Consider the following 15,000-nt stretch of genomic DNA (forward strand, 5'->3'; position numbering starts at 1 on the left):
GAGTCGGAGAAGTCAGCAGTGGAGGATATACGGGGACGGACGGTGGAAAGGAAGAAGCTCGAAGCAGGCAGTGCAGACGCGGCCTGATCGACGAACGGGGGACGGAGCTCAGAGTGGAGGTCGAGGGGCGAGTTGCGGAGTGCAGCAGGGACGCGGAGGATGGCTCGCAGGTGAGAGTTCGCTGGAGTCAGTGCGGTCCCGAGGTCCCGTTGGGGGGGGGGGTAACCCAGCGTCAGCCATTCCCCTCTCCCCATCCCGAGCAACAAGAACCTTCCCCATCCCGGGCATCAACAATTCCCCCCATCCACGCTGAGATAGCACCGGTAACCCCGTCCGTTCCCCACCCCCAACCGTGGTGCCGACCGAGAAACCCGTACTTGCGCGGAGCACGCCGGAGGGAGCTCCCCGGCCACGCCAGGGGCACGGAGTCAGGCGCGTTATGCTGACATTGTGGCTTGCCCGCCATCGCGCCACGAGGATGCGGGTAAGACCACTTCGGTCTGGTGGACCTGGCCGCTCATCCAGGTTCCACGCGCATTTGGTCCACGGACCTGTCTTCCTCCTTGCCTGTGAGTGTGGCTTTTGTTTTCTTTGCTTTTTGTGTAAATGTATGTGTGGTGCCAGTCTTGTAAGTAAACCTGTATAAGTGTGTTGAAAATAATTGCCCTTTTTATTTGGTTGTAACTCTGCGTTGTGTTCTTGCTTTCACCGTATGCGTGCCTGAATTCTTGTATGGCTGTGAATACGTGCTTGGTGTGTGTGTGTGTGTGTGTGTGTGTGTGTGTGTGTGTGTGTGTGTGTGTGTGTGTGTGTGTGTGTGTGTGTGTGTGTGTGTGTGTGTGTGTGTGAGTGAGAGAGTGAGAGAGTGAGAGAGTGAGAGAGTGAGAGAGTGAGAGAGTGAGAGAGTGAGAGAGTGAGAGAGTGAGAGAGACAGAGAGACAGAGAGTGAGAGAGTGAGAGAGTGAGAGAGTGAGAGAGTGAGAGAGTGAGAGAGAGAGTGAGAGAGAGAGTGAGAGAGAGAGTGAGAGAGAGAGTGAGAGAGAGAGAGTGAGAGAGTGAGAGAGAGAGAAAGAAAGAGAGATATTGAGAGATAGTGAGAGAGAGAGAGATATTGAGAGATAGTGAGTGAGAGAGAGAGTGAGAGAGACAGTGAGAGAGAGAGTGAGAGAGAGAGTGAGAGAGAGAGTGAGAGAGAGAGAGAGAGTGAGACAGTGAGAGAGAGAGAGAGATATTGAGAGAGAGAGAGAGAGAGAGAGAGAGAGAGAGAGAGAGAGAGAGAGAGAGAGAGAGATATTGAGAGAGAGAGAGAGAGAGAGAGAGAGAGAGAGAGAGAGAGAGAGAGATAGATATTGAGAGAGAGAGAGAGAGAGAGAGAGAGAGAGAGAGAGAGAGAGAGAGAGAGAGAGAGAGAGAGAGATAGATAGATAGATAGATAGATAGATAGATAGATAGATAGATAGATAGATAGATAGATAGATAGATATACATACAGATATATACATACAGACATATATACACTTGTCAAACTGTTTCCTGTTTTGTTGCGTCCTTTCCTTTGTTTGAAAGTTCCATCTTGCATCACGGAAGGAATTGGTGGAAGGGTGTAAGCACCCGGTAAATAATCACGTCCATCGGGGCCGGCGATAACACTGCTCGGTTATCACTGAAGCACGGAACGGACCGCTTAAGCGGTTCGTGTCCTCGGCCGGCCAGCGGCGAGGTACGATCGCCTGGTTAACTACCCACGCAGGTACTTAGGTAGGTCGAGTTTGGCGAACAACCCTATCCTGCGCGGGTGTCCGATTGTCACGATTGTGGTGGGGTCGAAAGACCCACCCATGACTAGCTCCTGGTGATAGTTCCAATGAGGGTCACGACTGAATTGTCCGTTCCGGTGAGCGACGCGTCGCTATTTGAGTTACGTGGCCGATCGCACGCCGGGCGGGCCGAAATTCGTAACAATGGTGTCCGGGAGTGGGATTCCAATCCATCCCGCCTCCAACAGCAATTTGTAACACTGGTGTACAGGAGTGTGGGATTCAAATCCACCTCGGTCTCCAACTAAATTCACGGAACCGGATCAGGGGTGAGTGAAGCGACCCTCCGTGTTCCCCAAATTCGAGCGAGTTAAAAAAAATTAATCCCTTCCAAGAAATAAGATGGAGTTTCAAGGCTAGCGGGTGCCGGGGGCAGAAATGAATATGTGTAGTAATGGAGAATCCATGGCCCGGGATGGTTCTTTTTATAACTCCACCTCTAATTACAATCCGTGGGGGAGCTCACCCTCATATTCTGAGCACGAACTTTGCCGGCAAACGGAGTCGCAAGATGGCGGCGCGGCCGCACTTCAGCGCGGCACGAGGCATGAGCGGGCCGCTATTAATGGCGCTACGAACGGCACGACACGAGGCGAGGCTCCCAACAACCGTTTCAAACCATGTGGGCAAGGCAGGCGAGGCAGGCGGACATCGGCGTGCTTCGGAAGCAATTGGAGGAAGAATGGAAAACCGAGCTCGAAAAGAAACAAAAGAAGCACGATTTGGAAGTAAAACAACTAATGGTAAAAATATTGGAGGGGGCAAGGCGGTTCAAAGAACTGGAGGGGAGAGTGAGGGAAATACAGTTGGAAGAGAAAAAAATGTGAACACGATGGGGAGTTGGAACAATTGAAGGAAGAGATAAGAACAGGCAATCAGGAAAGAGCCTAGAACGGAAGATAAAAAGAGGAGAGGGACAGCTGGAGGAAAGAATGGAGGAATTGCTGGAAAAGTCAGAACAGTTCGAAGAACTGCAGGGAGAAATGAGGGAGGAAGGAGAAAGGAAAACAAAGCCAGAAAAGGAAAATCGTAAACAAGATGGGGGAATTGGTGCTACTGGAGCGAGAGGTAAGGACAAGTGAGATTAAAAGAGAAACCCTGGAAAGGGAGATAGAAATGGGAAAGGAATGGCAGAAAAAACTAAAGGAATACAGTTAAAAAAGGGACGAATTGAGGAGGGAAGCAGTGGAAAGAAGAGATGAAATGGGGAAAGAAGCATGCAAATTGAGAGAGGAATCGTGGAAAAAAAACTTCTGAGATACTGAAACTCAAAACCAAAGAGAGAGGATCACAAAACGAACTGAAGATGTTAAAAGAGGAAATGAAGAGGACGGAAAATGAAACGTTGAGGAACCACACTGTACAGATCGAACAGTTTGAAGCCAAAGCAAGGTTGGAGTGTGCGGAGATGAGAAAAGAATTAAAAGAGAAAGCTTCTGAGTTACAGAAACACCAAAACAAAAAGACGGAATTACAAAACGAGTTGAGGATGGTGAGAGAAGAAAGAACGACAGCAGAGAATGAAACGTTAAGAAACCACACTGTACAGATCGAACAGCTGGAAGCCAAGGCCAGATTAAAGAATGAGATACAAGAAAGAGTAATGAAAGAAGAACGAATGAGAGAGGAGAAGGAAATCAGCCAATTGAAGGAAATAACGAGATTGCAGAATGAGGAACAAAAAAGACAGTGGAATAGAAAACTGAAAGAGTATGAATTTGAAACTGAACGACAAAGGGAAAAAATAGGTTGGAGTACGAGGAGAAAGTGAAGGAGCAAAGAATGAAGCAGGAAGGAGAAATCAGTCAATTGAAGGAGACAACGAGATTGGAGAGGGAAGAACGAGAGAGACAGTGGAATAGAAAACAACAAGAACATGAATTTGAGGTTAACCAATTGAAGAAAACTATGAGATTGGAGAATGAGGGACAGGGGGTGAAAAAAAATTTAAAAAGAAAGACGAGAACAATTAAAGAAGAAAGCAAGGTTGAGGTATGCAGGGATAATGAGAGAGCAACGACTGAAACAAGAAAAATAAATCAACCAATTGAAGGAAACTATGAGATTGGAGAATAAGGGACAGGGGGTGAAAGAAATTTAAAAAACAGAAAGACAAGAACAATTGAAAAAGAAAGCAAGGTTGAAGTACGCAGAAATAATGAAAGAACAATGAACAAAACAGGAAAAAGAACTAAGCCAAGTGAAAGAAACGATGAGATTGGAGGCTGAAAAGCAGGAGGAACAGTGGGAGAGAAAACAAAAACTATAGGAGTTTGAAATTAACCAGCTCGAGGGGAGAGCAAAATTTGAGTCCACGGAGATCGAAAAACTCCGGAAAGAGAACGAACAACTCACAAAGCTCCGAGAGGAAGAACAACTCAAATGGGGAGGAAAAAGGAACCAGGAAGAAACAGAAATAAGGACCAAGGAGAGAAAATGTATAGAGACGCGGGAGATAGAAAAAATAGAGGAGAGACTGCACGATAAAGACGGGGTTAAGGAGGAGCACACACACATTAAGGTAGTGGAGGACTATGAGGGAGAGCTGGCGGACTGTTTAGGGACCCGGTGCGAGCAGCTGGATAGCTTCCTTCGAGAACGGAGGGAGACGCTATTCTCCCTTGAAGAGAGTCACGACCAGGTGGGTTCGGTCGTGTCGAGCGAGTTCGAGGGGGCGAGTGCTGTGGACGGGTGCACACGGAGCTTGGGGGTTTGGAGATCCCGGAACCCCTCGTGGTGGCGCAAATCGCCAGCGTGATTGTTCCTTTGTGTGTGTTTACGAGTGTGGCGAAATGTGTGCTGAAACGCGCGCATAGCGTGTGTGAAAGGCGTTGTGTGAAAGTGACCGCGTGTGTGAGGGTGTGCGAAGTTACGAGTGAGCCGGAGTGCGTGCCTCCCAGCACGCCATGTGTGGATGAGGAAAAGCGTGTGAGTGTCACTGCGTGTGCGAGTGAGCGGCCGAGTGTGAGAGGAACAGCGTGTGTGAGGTTGCTGTATGTAAGGGAGATGACGGTGGGCATGAGGGAGCATGCAGCCGCATCTCCGAGAGTTAGCGTAATGGTGAGGTGTGTGAGTCTCGTGACGCGTGGGAGTTTGAGCGCGTGGAGGGAATGGAGATGACGATGGCAACAGGTGAAGGACAGAGGCCGGGTAACGGCCGTAGTTGCATTGGGGACTCTGCCGGGTTTGCACAGCGGCGAGCGCAAGGTTCGGGCCGTGCTGCGCACGAGACCGCCACATGCACGGCTGCGGGAGTGAAACCCGGTCCGTAAACGCCAGCGGTGGATGTTGCTGATCCCGCGGACGGACAAAAGGTAGGCTGGATTACGGATTTGGACCGCATGGGTTCTCCACGCGAGCATGTGTGTGAAGCTCTGATTGGCAGAGCACATGTGTTCGTGTGGGGAGCCCCTCGAAACGCGAGGTTTGCTTTGTAATGCGCAGGGTGACGTCATGGCTGCACGTGGGGTTGGAATCCGGCAGGAGGGTGAATCCCTGCCGGATGGTGCCGTCCAGGAAGGACGAGGTGCGCAAAGCGCGAACAGCTGCCATAATGTCACGTAAGGGTGCACAGGTTGCGAGTTGCCGCGCTGTTGCTGCGCGATGGAAAAAAAATAATAATAAAGTTGAGCAAAGCAAGCCTCGCTTTTGGGTGAACAGGATTCCCTGGGCAAGGGGTGGAAGACCCCCTTGGTAGGGCATAGGATAACACTGGTTAGGGGGAAGGGTTAGTGTTAGTTAGACCGGCTTCATGGGGCAGGGGTAAGTCCTCATGGAGCCCGTGGAATGGATTAGTTGAAGGGATTGTAGTTGAGATTTAGGAAGGGAGAAGAGAAATAATGATTTGAGGACAGTGACAGACTCTGGATTGTAGAGGGGACGTAGCTTAGCTACGTAGTGTAAATGGAACGTGCTGTAGTGGAAGAGACGACGTGGGAGTATGAGGTAGTTAGGGGAAGTAGTGAGTAGGATGGCAAAGATCAGCGATGTGTGAGTTGAGTGGAGTGGAAATGAAACTTGATGAGTGAGTGAGGCCAGCGAGCCTGTGTGTATGGAGTGATTGTGGAATGCATGGTGCGATGAGTGATTGGGGGGAGGAGTGACTCCTGCCCAGGGGACACCGGGGTCAGTGTAATGTGAGTTAGTGGGTAAGTTAAATTGACAAAATGGAAGTCGTTTTGCTGTTGGTGGGAATGTAGGCTCGAAACCCGTTTGGAGGATTGCAGGAGCCCTGTTGATGGGCTGGGAGCATGGCTACGAATGGTGAGTATCCTGAGTGGGTACCCCGGGCACCGGGCTCGTCGGCCGTGGTAGGCCAAGGGCCCATGGTGGGTCGGGTTAGCGTAGTGGGCACGGGTGCGTCCTCATGCTGCGGGGGCCCGGGGCGCCATTGGCCACGTGGGCAGTCGGGGGCACAAATGACCCTCGGAAAGGGGCCCGGGGTGCCAGCCTGCCATGTGAGCGTTTCAGGGGAGTCGCCATGGAGGGCACTCCCCGGTGTTTAGGGAGCTGGTAGGCTCGGAGGTAGTGTAGTGCCCGGGGGTGCCATCGTTGGGGAATCGGCAGAGGGTAGTTCCTGCCAAGGGAGCCACGTTTCACAGCCATGAGACCGTGTGAGGGCACGGGAAGAAAATTGGGGGGCATGGCCCGAAATTTGCGAGGACACAACACGGCCGATGGGAATCTGGGTTGATAGAACCAGTAGATTAAGCGTGAGCGCTTGTTGAAAGCCCCGGGGTAGTTTAAGTGATAATGGTTAGGGTAGATTAGGAAGTGTACCCCTCCGCACCATCCATCCCTTCGCTCTCGTTGTGGGCCACTGGACCCACTTTGGGTAAAGATCGCTGAAGTCTGAGGAGGCCATCCTGAGGCTTGAGTTGGGCCTCGACACAGGACGCCAGCTCTCCCTTATTCCCCTCCAGGAAGGGAACGTAAACGTTGGGAGTAGGCTAGGAGACGATAGGTTAGCCGAACAAGGACGATAAAGGGGGTTCGGAGACGAAATTATAGAAGGGAAGTAAAAATAAAAATATACCAATGTCACCCGCAGGGTGACCCGTATCTTGCCAAAAGGTGACCACATGTGACTTATTTAAGGTCACACTGAGGTGAACAGAGCTGCTATCCACCAGGAGCGACTCCTTAAGGAATATCTGCCTACGAGAGATTCCGATGAGAATCGTTCTTCAGAGTAACCATGAAAAATATGCGTTTGCCTCATAACGTCACCAAATAACGTCATAATGTCTCAAGCTTGACATATCAAGAAAGCACTCATCGAGGTGTTCAATTTGAGGTACTACACGATATGGTTCCTAAAACTTGAAAATTTCACCTTGGGGTCAAATATGTTTGACCTTAGGTGCTAACCATGAAGGTCAAGGCCAATCGCCACCAAAAACTAATAGCTGAGCGCCAGACCATGAACTATATTCCCATGAAGTTTGAAGACGATCCGATCAAAATTACTCAAAAAATAAGGGTTTCGTCGACTTCCCTGATTTGTGACAGTGACCTTGACCTTTGACCTTGACCTTCAAAATTTTATGTGCTGAAAGGGACCTCTATAGGCCTCTGATATGCGAAGTTACAAAAATTTCCAATAATAACTGTGCTCTGCAGAATTTTTTATACGTGATAACAGACAAACAAACAAAAAAAACAACAAAAAAAACATACAAGCTGACTAACATATCTTGCAAAAACTTCGTTTTTGCACGATAATAAAAAATAAAAAAATAAGTTGGGGGCTAAATTGGGTTTTGACAAATTAAGGGAGTGGGTATGGACCGAGACAGGCAAAGGCGATAGGTTGGGAGGGAGACAGTAGGTAGGTCCGAGCCCGCCTTCCGAGTGGCCAGCATCACCGCACTCCCTCCGACAGCCTCCATCTCAAGGCAAGAGGCTGGCCAACTTCATCGGCTGGCTGTTGCTGCAAGGCCTGTGCCGGTCACTTCATCTGCCGGCTGTGTTTGCTACAGCGGCCTTGTCATGCCATGCCTTGCCTGTTCACCTTCGCCATGCCATGCCTGCTGCCCATGCCCACCAGCCCCCATTCTGTTTTGCATTTTCCCCACCCCTTGTTCATTGCCATGTGCGCCAGGATCCTCACGCAAATTGCAGGGTCTGCCCTGTAGGCAGCTGCAACACGGGACTGCACCAGTGGACCGTGCACCGGTTGTTTGTTCACTGCATTCATTTTAAGAAGAGGGGAGGCCAGAGACTGTGTGCTTAAGCAGCCTGGCCCCCTGCTTGTGACTGTTGTTTTTCTTGCAGAGTCCATCGATCCTGGGCCATAGATTAGTGTAAATTTATAAGGTTAAGTTGTTAAGTTGTATTGTATATGAGTGCGCCCCCGGTATGTAAGTCTTAGCGCCGACAATTTATTTAAGTCGTCCGTATGAGTGGGTTTGTTTAGTTAGTTACTCAGCCCGTAGTTTATTTATTTTGGGGACACGAATACAGTGAATGTCACACTCAGGGATCCAAAGGTAAAACGTACTTGGGGAGAACTTACACATGATGGCACACGAAAATTCGACGACTCGGGACGAGTCTGTAAAAAGGGGAGGGGGTAGTGTTACGTCTGTGGAAATTCACAATACACCATTAAGGGTCCTTAGATTAGTTATGATGATCAGATATGACAGTTGTGCAGTTAGATTTCCCCACCGTTGTTTAGAGGGAATTTCCGTGTTCACAGGGCTGCGATCCTTTGAGGTAGCCGTTTTTCTCTTCTTTCATTATTTTGGACCAATCATCCCCCAACAACCAAATCGCCACCACCAACAACGCCCCCGAACAACTACACCAAACCGCCACTACCTTCTCCTCCACAACCCTACACCGCAAACATCGCCTCACCCCCATTCTCAAACGACGCCTGCCGACAACCAAAATCACCACAGCAAACCCCCCCCCCCACCACCACCACCTTGGCCTTTCTCCCTCCACAACCATCAATCGCACCACCTGTCAACACCGAACGTCGTGCTGTCCAAAGCCCGTTCGGTGATTGTTACCAAACGCGTCGTGCCACGAGTGCACATGGATCCTTTCGGGAGAGGAAAAACGGATCAGGAGAGGTTCACTCCGCCTTTCCGTCCATCCAATGGTTGAACATCGGGTGGCGTAGCCCCACATCCAAACGCAATTTGATCCGCCTATTTGCATGTGCGCTCCACCTCCGAGCTATGTAAGATTGAACGCGGTGCGGCTCGAGGTGGAGTCGGAGAAGTCGGCAGTGGAGGATATACGGGGACGGACGGTGGAAAGGAAGAAGCTCGAAGCAGGCAGTGCAGACGGGGCCCAATCGACGAACGGGGGACAGAGCTCGGAGTGGAGGTCGAGGGGCGAGTTGCGGAGTGGAGCAGGGACGCGGAGGAGGGCTCGCGGGCGAGAGTTTGCCGGAGTCAGTGCGGTCCCGAGGCCCCGTTGGGGGGGGGGGAACCCAGCGTCAGCCATTCCCCTCTCCCCATCCTGAGCAACAAGAACCTTCCCCATCCCGGGCATGAACAATTCCCGGGCATCTGCACTGCGATGGCGCCAGTAACCCCGTCCATTCCCCACCCCAACCGTGGTGCCGACCGAGAAACCCGTACTTGCGCGGAGCACGCCGGAGGGAGCTGCCCGGCCACGCCAGGGGCACGGAGTCAGGCGCGTTATGCTGACATTGCGGCTTGCCCGCCATCGCGCCACGAGGGCGCGGGTAAGACCACTTCGGTTTCGTGACCTGGCCGCTCATCCAGGTTCCACGCGCATTTGGTCCACGGACCTGTCTGCCTCCTTGCCTATGAGGGTGGCTTTTGTTTTCTTTGCTTTTTTGTAAGACTTACAGTCTTGTTAGTAAACCTATATAAGTGTGCTGAAAAAAATTGCCCTTTTTATTCGGTTGTAACTCTGCGTTGTATTCTTGCTTTCACCGTATACATGCCTGAATTATTGTATGGTTGTGAATACGTGCTTGCCTTGTGTATGTGTGAAATAAATGTACTTGTCGAACTGTTTCCCATTTCGTTGCGTCCTTTCCTTTGTTTGAAAGTTCCATCTTGCATCATGGAAGGAATTGGTAGAAGGGTGTAAGCACCCGGTAAATAATCACGTCCGTCGGGGCCAGCGATAACACTGCTCGGTTATCACTGAAGCACGGAACGGACTGCTTAAGCGGTTCGTGTCCTCGGCTGGCCAGCGGTGAGGTACGATCGCCCGGTTAACTACCCGCGCAGGTACTTAGGTAGGTCGAGTTTGGCGAATAACCCCATCCTGCGCGGGTGACTGATTGGCACGATTGTGGTGGGGTCGAAAGACCAACCCGTGACTAGCTCCTGGCGATAGTTCCAAGGAGGGTCACGACTGAATTGTCCGTTCCGGTGGGCGACACGTCGCGACTTGAGTTACGTGGCTGATCGCACGCCGGGCGGGCCGAAATTCGTAACAAAATACATATGTGTGTATGTGTGTATGTATGTATGTATATATATATATATATATATATATATATATATATATACTGAAACGCAAAAGAAACTTACCACTTGTTTGAAATGTAATAAAATTGTAACAGTTCAAAATAAAGCAAACCAACAATTGCTAATTGAAACATTGGCATTTTATTAATGACATGTTCAGTTTTTGACCAAGATACACCATCTCATCAGTTTGTTCTACAGTACAGAACAGCACAGGGTGCAATGTCAGTCCCCTTTCAATAGCGTGTGTGGCCACCATTGTTTTGGATACAGGCAGTGCATTGTGCAGTCGTCTTCGTGCAGTATCATTGGAGATCCGTGGGTTTGCACGCCCTGGAGTTTCTGCCGCAGTGCGGGATGCTGGACGGAATCAATCCTGCAGGTGACTTCGGACCATCTGCCTGTCCTGCCTTGCAGTGGTGACTCTTGGCCTCCCTGATCGAGGTCTGTCATCTGCAGAGTTGTGGAGGGTGTCTCTGTCCACCAGGGCCGATATTGTCTGGTGTGAACAGCCAAGGCGACGTGCCACCTCACGGTAGCTCAGTCTGCCTTGCAGCATGCCCAAGGCACACCGCCGTTGCTCCCTTGACAATTGTGGCATGTTGATTGAAATGCCCATTTTGCACTGGCCTTTTTAAAGCCAATATCAAGACATCACGTGCAGCTCATTAAAATCATCCCATACCCCTTGGCTAATCACTGACAGTCAAAACGGCTGTTCAACAGCTGTGCTATGAAGTGACCATTGAAGGTTCAAGTGACCATCCGTGACCTTTTTGTCTGACACTGTTGTCCACAAATAAGTTCACAATTTACTACACGCAGTGTTATTGTTGATATTTAAAGGTTTAAAAGGTGGTAAGTTTCTTTTGCGTGTGTATGTATATGTATGTATATATATATATATATATATATATATATATATATATATATATATATATATATATATATGTATATGTATGTATATATATATATATATTATACACATACACATACACATACACATACACATACACATACACATACACATACACATGATGATGTAAACTGATGAAACCCAGCTTTGTGATTTCTCCAATTCCTTTTTCTTTCCACCCCAGGCTCACCGTCGATGGCCTCCTGGTGTATTTCCCGTACGAGTTTATATACCCCGAGCAGTTCGCCTACATGCTTGAGCTCAAGCGGACTTTGGATGCCAAGGTGTGCATTTGTGGAGTAGCGGGTCTTTGACGCTCTTGACAAGGGTCGGTAGATGGTCACTGCCCAAACCTTGGGGTACTTGATCATGAAGGTGGTCGTCCCGTAGGTGGTCACTTTACCTCAAACAAACAAATCTGGTTCTGCAACTGCAAGTCATGCCACGATCGGTCTCATCTTGTTCCAGAGTGGAACTTTGCCAAATGTGGGGAAAAATAAATAAATTATAATGTGACCTCCAATGTGGTTGAGATGTTGTCTCTAATATACAATTTGTTAATCAACTTTTTTTACAGCAACCCATTCATTCATTCATTTATATAGTTTTATGTTAATCTCTGTTTATTTATTAATTTGTATATCTGTGTATGTATCTGTTTATTATCCTGTTCCATGTATTATTGGGCAATTATTTTTCCATTGCGAGCAAGGATAAGATTTCATGCTCTTGGGAAGGTAAGCACCACATTCAGGACTTCTTGGGACTATTAAACCTTCTAAAGATGGAGCACCAAGACCTTTGGGTCATTGTGAAGATTCCCAATAATTCCAAGTTGTGTAATTGTGATCTGCTTTGTTTAACCGCAGTATCTGCTATGACTCCCATTTGAATTGTGTGCCTCAGATTTTTCTTTCTTGTTTTTTTGGATACAGAGTCTAGGCTTGTGGAAGAGCGAGAACACAGAACAGATCAAAACAAAAGGAACTTTGAAAGAGAGGGGGAACAGCAACATCTAGTGCGAGTCACCAAATAGAGGAAGACTTGGACAAATAAATGACGTGGCGATGAATGAGGGGTAGGGGAGAATGCAGGGTGAATGTGGCTCCACATTGTGGTGTCATTATTTACTTGTTTGGGTCTTTTGGGGGGGGATTCCATCCCATGTTTAAAAAGGAAAATTCTGTTATTACAAATGTGAAAGCTTTAAAGACTTTCTTTACAAGAGGCATTGATGATTATTTTTATTTTTTCATTTTTTTTTTTTTTAGCTATGTTATGATAGGAACGGCTATTATGGTAGGAAAATGGTTTTAATTGATGATGATGATGATGTTTTTTTTAGGGTCATGGAGTGTTGGAGATGCCTTCTGGCACAGGAAAGACGGTGTCATTACTTTCTCTCATTGTTGCTTATCAGAAGGTAAGTTGTGTCTGATTTATGAACTGCTTTTAACACTTAAAAGAACAATCTGGAAGGATAGGCAACAGGGTTGTTTTGGTTGTCTAGACTGGGTTTGAATCGCAGCCCGGTTTTAAAATCGTCCTGGTGTTTTTCAGACAAGGTCAGACATCAATGCATGCTCTGTCCCTCAGATGGACATTAAAATGGGTGTCCCATCTGCTCGCATTGGTTAATGGACATTGAAGATCCCATGGTGTTCTTTGTTGGCGAGGTTGTTTTTTTTTGTATACACTGTCGAGGCTCGTATTAGAGCTAACACACACAAACGCACAACAAGAAGGGTGGGAGAGGGAAGGAAAAAACAGTGGGGAACAGAGACATGGGGAGATCTGTGGAAGGGAGAGGGATGGGGCAGGGGTGAATATCTCAGACAGAGCAGGGGGGGTGCAGGCCGGAGAGGAGACGGTAGAAGACAGAAAGATCACCGACCTCCCTGCGGTGAGAGAGTGAGAGACCCAAAGACTCCACCTCATCACGGGAGATACCAATGATCCTAAATGCCTTGGTTTCCACAGCATGAAGCCAAGAAAAGTGAGAGGCGGGAGCACAAGTCAAAAGGGGAGAACAGTACTCCATCAGGCTGCAGAAGAAAGCTTTATATGTGGTCAGGAGCTCAGGTGTGTCAAGGAAGGACTTTGCACGATGGAGGATGCCCATTCGGCGACTGGCTTTGGAGGCCAGCTTGGAAATATGGCTTTCCCAGGAAAGATCATATCAGAGAGTGAGACCCAGAAGCTTGAATGAAAGGACTTCTTCAAAAGGATTGTTGAGAAAGTAGATGGTGGGGGGGGGGGGTCCAGGTGGTCCTTTCAGAGAGACATACTAAGTGTGAGATTTGTCATGGTTGAATGGCATGTTCCACGTGTTGGACCAGCTTGTGATTTTATCCAGATCTACAGAGTTAAAAGGCTTCTGCTTGCCCATCTGAGGGATGACAGGTGGCACGGCAGAGGGTGGAGTCATCAGCAAAGAGATGACGAGGATTGTCCAGAGAGTTGGAGAGATCATTGATGGAAACCAGAAAAAGAACAGGACCCAGAACACTGCCTTGAAGAACTCCAGCCTGGATAGGAAGAGGGGATGAGAGAACTTCGAAAGGGCCATATGTTGGCTGTGACAGGAGAGGATGTCTACAAGCCAAAAGTGGCGATGTCCTTGGATACCATAGAAAGAGTTTGGTGAGCAGAGCAGGGTTCCAGACCGAATCGAAGGCACGTGATATGGCTCTGATTTCATGTCTGGAATTGAGGACCTCCATCCATTGTTGTGAGAGTAGAAGCAGCATATCGAGGGTAAAGTGCTCTCTGCCTTTGGAAAGAAGAATTACCTCAGACAGGAGAACTCCACATACACAGAGTACAAAAAGCATTTTGAGGAGGAAGAAGTGTCGACCAGGAGGCCTCTTTGGGGAAAAGGACAAAGAGGACCACATGGCTTGGTTGAAGGCCTACTCATCACTGGCCCTGCTCATGGCTGTTTTACTTCGTCTTTTGTTTTGTACACCTTCGGCACTGGCTCTTGTCTCACTCCTGGTTTCTAAAGCAGGCTGCATCGAGTCCTTCTTTCATCATGCACATTGTAGACAAAGGGAAGTCCCACCTGCATTATTGTCTTGTATGAGTGTGATCTGTGATGCTTAGTGGGTTAGGTAGGTTTTGTGAAATGTATATATATATATATATATATATATATATATATATATATATATATATATATATATATATATATATATATATATATATATATATATATATATATATATATATATATATATATATACAAAGCCTGGTGTTGGCGCAGTGGTAAGGGCAGCGGCTTGGGATCCAAAAGGTCCTGAGTTCAAGCCCCGTTGGGCCACTGAATTAATACACCAGGGGGTTGACTCAGCCTGCCATCCTTCCGAGGTCGGCGAAATGAGTACCAGTATACTGGGCCGGTGTATACCCCGGTTAAAATAGGTGTACCATATCCCTGTGTCATAAGAGGCGACCAGGGTTGCGTCAGGAAGGGCATCCGGCGTAAAACATGTGCCAAATCACTTTGCGGATCATACGGATGATCCGCTGTGGCGACCCCTAACGGGAGCAGCCGAAAGAAGAAGAAGAGAAGATATATATTTATAATTATATATATATATATATATATATATATATATATATATCTTGTTCTTTCGGCTGCTCCCGTTAGGGGGTCGCACAGCAGATCATCCGTCTCCATTTCGCTCTATCCTCCACATCTTCTATTGACACTCCAACCAACCGCATGTCCGCCCTCACCACATCCATGAACCTCTTATTTGGCCTTCCTCTTCTCCTCCTACCTGGCGGCTCCATC

The 15,000-nt window shown here is 48.3% G+C and overlaps 1 protein-coding gene across 5 annotated transcripts in view; it reads left to right on the forward strand.

Moving 5' to 3' along the window:
* ERCC2 (ERCC excision repair 2, TFIIH core complex helicase subunit) overlaps positions 1-15,000 on the forward strand; it is a 71,034-nt gene that overhangs the window by 15,679 nt on the left and 40,355 nt on the right. For all 5 annotated transcript variants that reach the window (XM_085857586.1, XM_085857587.1, XM_085857588.1 and 2 more), the window contains 2 exons: positions 11,386-11,485; positions 12,547-12,624. In XM_085857586.1, the coding sequence (XP_085713712.1) occupies positions 11,386-11,485; positions 12,547-12,624 (178 nt within the window). The remainder of the gene's footprint in view (positions 1-11,385; positions 11,486-12,546; positions 12,625-15,000) is intronic.

This window comes from Eptatretus burgeri, chromosome 15 (assembly GCF_056783735.1).
Source record: "Eptatretus burgeri isolate ZD-2024b chromosome 15, Ebu_testis_v1, whole genome shotgun sequence".
NCBI lineage: Eukaryota > Metazoa > Chordata > Myxini > Myxiniformes > Myxinidae > Eptatretus > Eptatretus burgeri.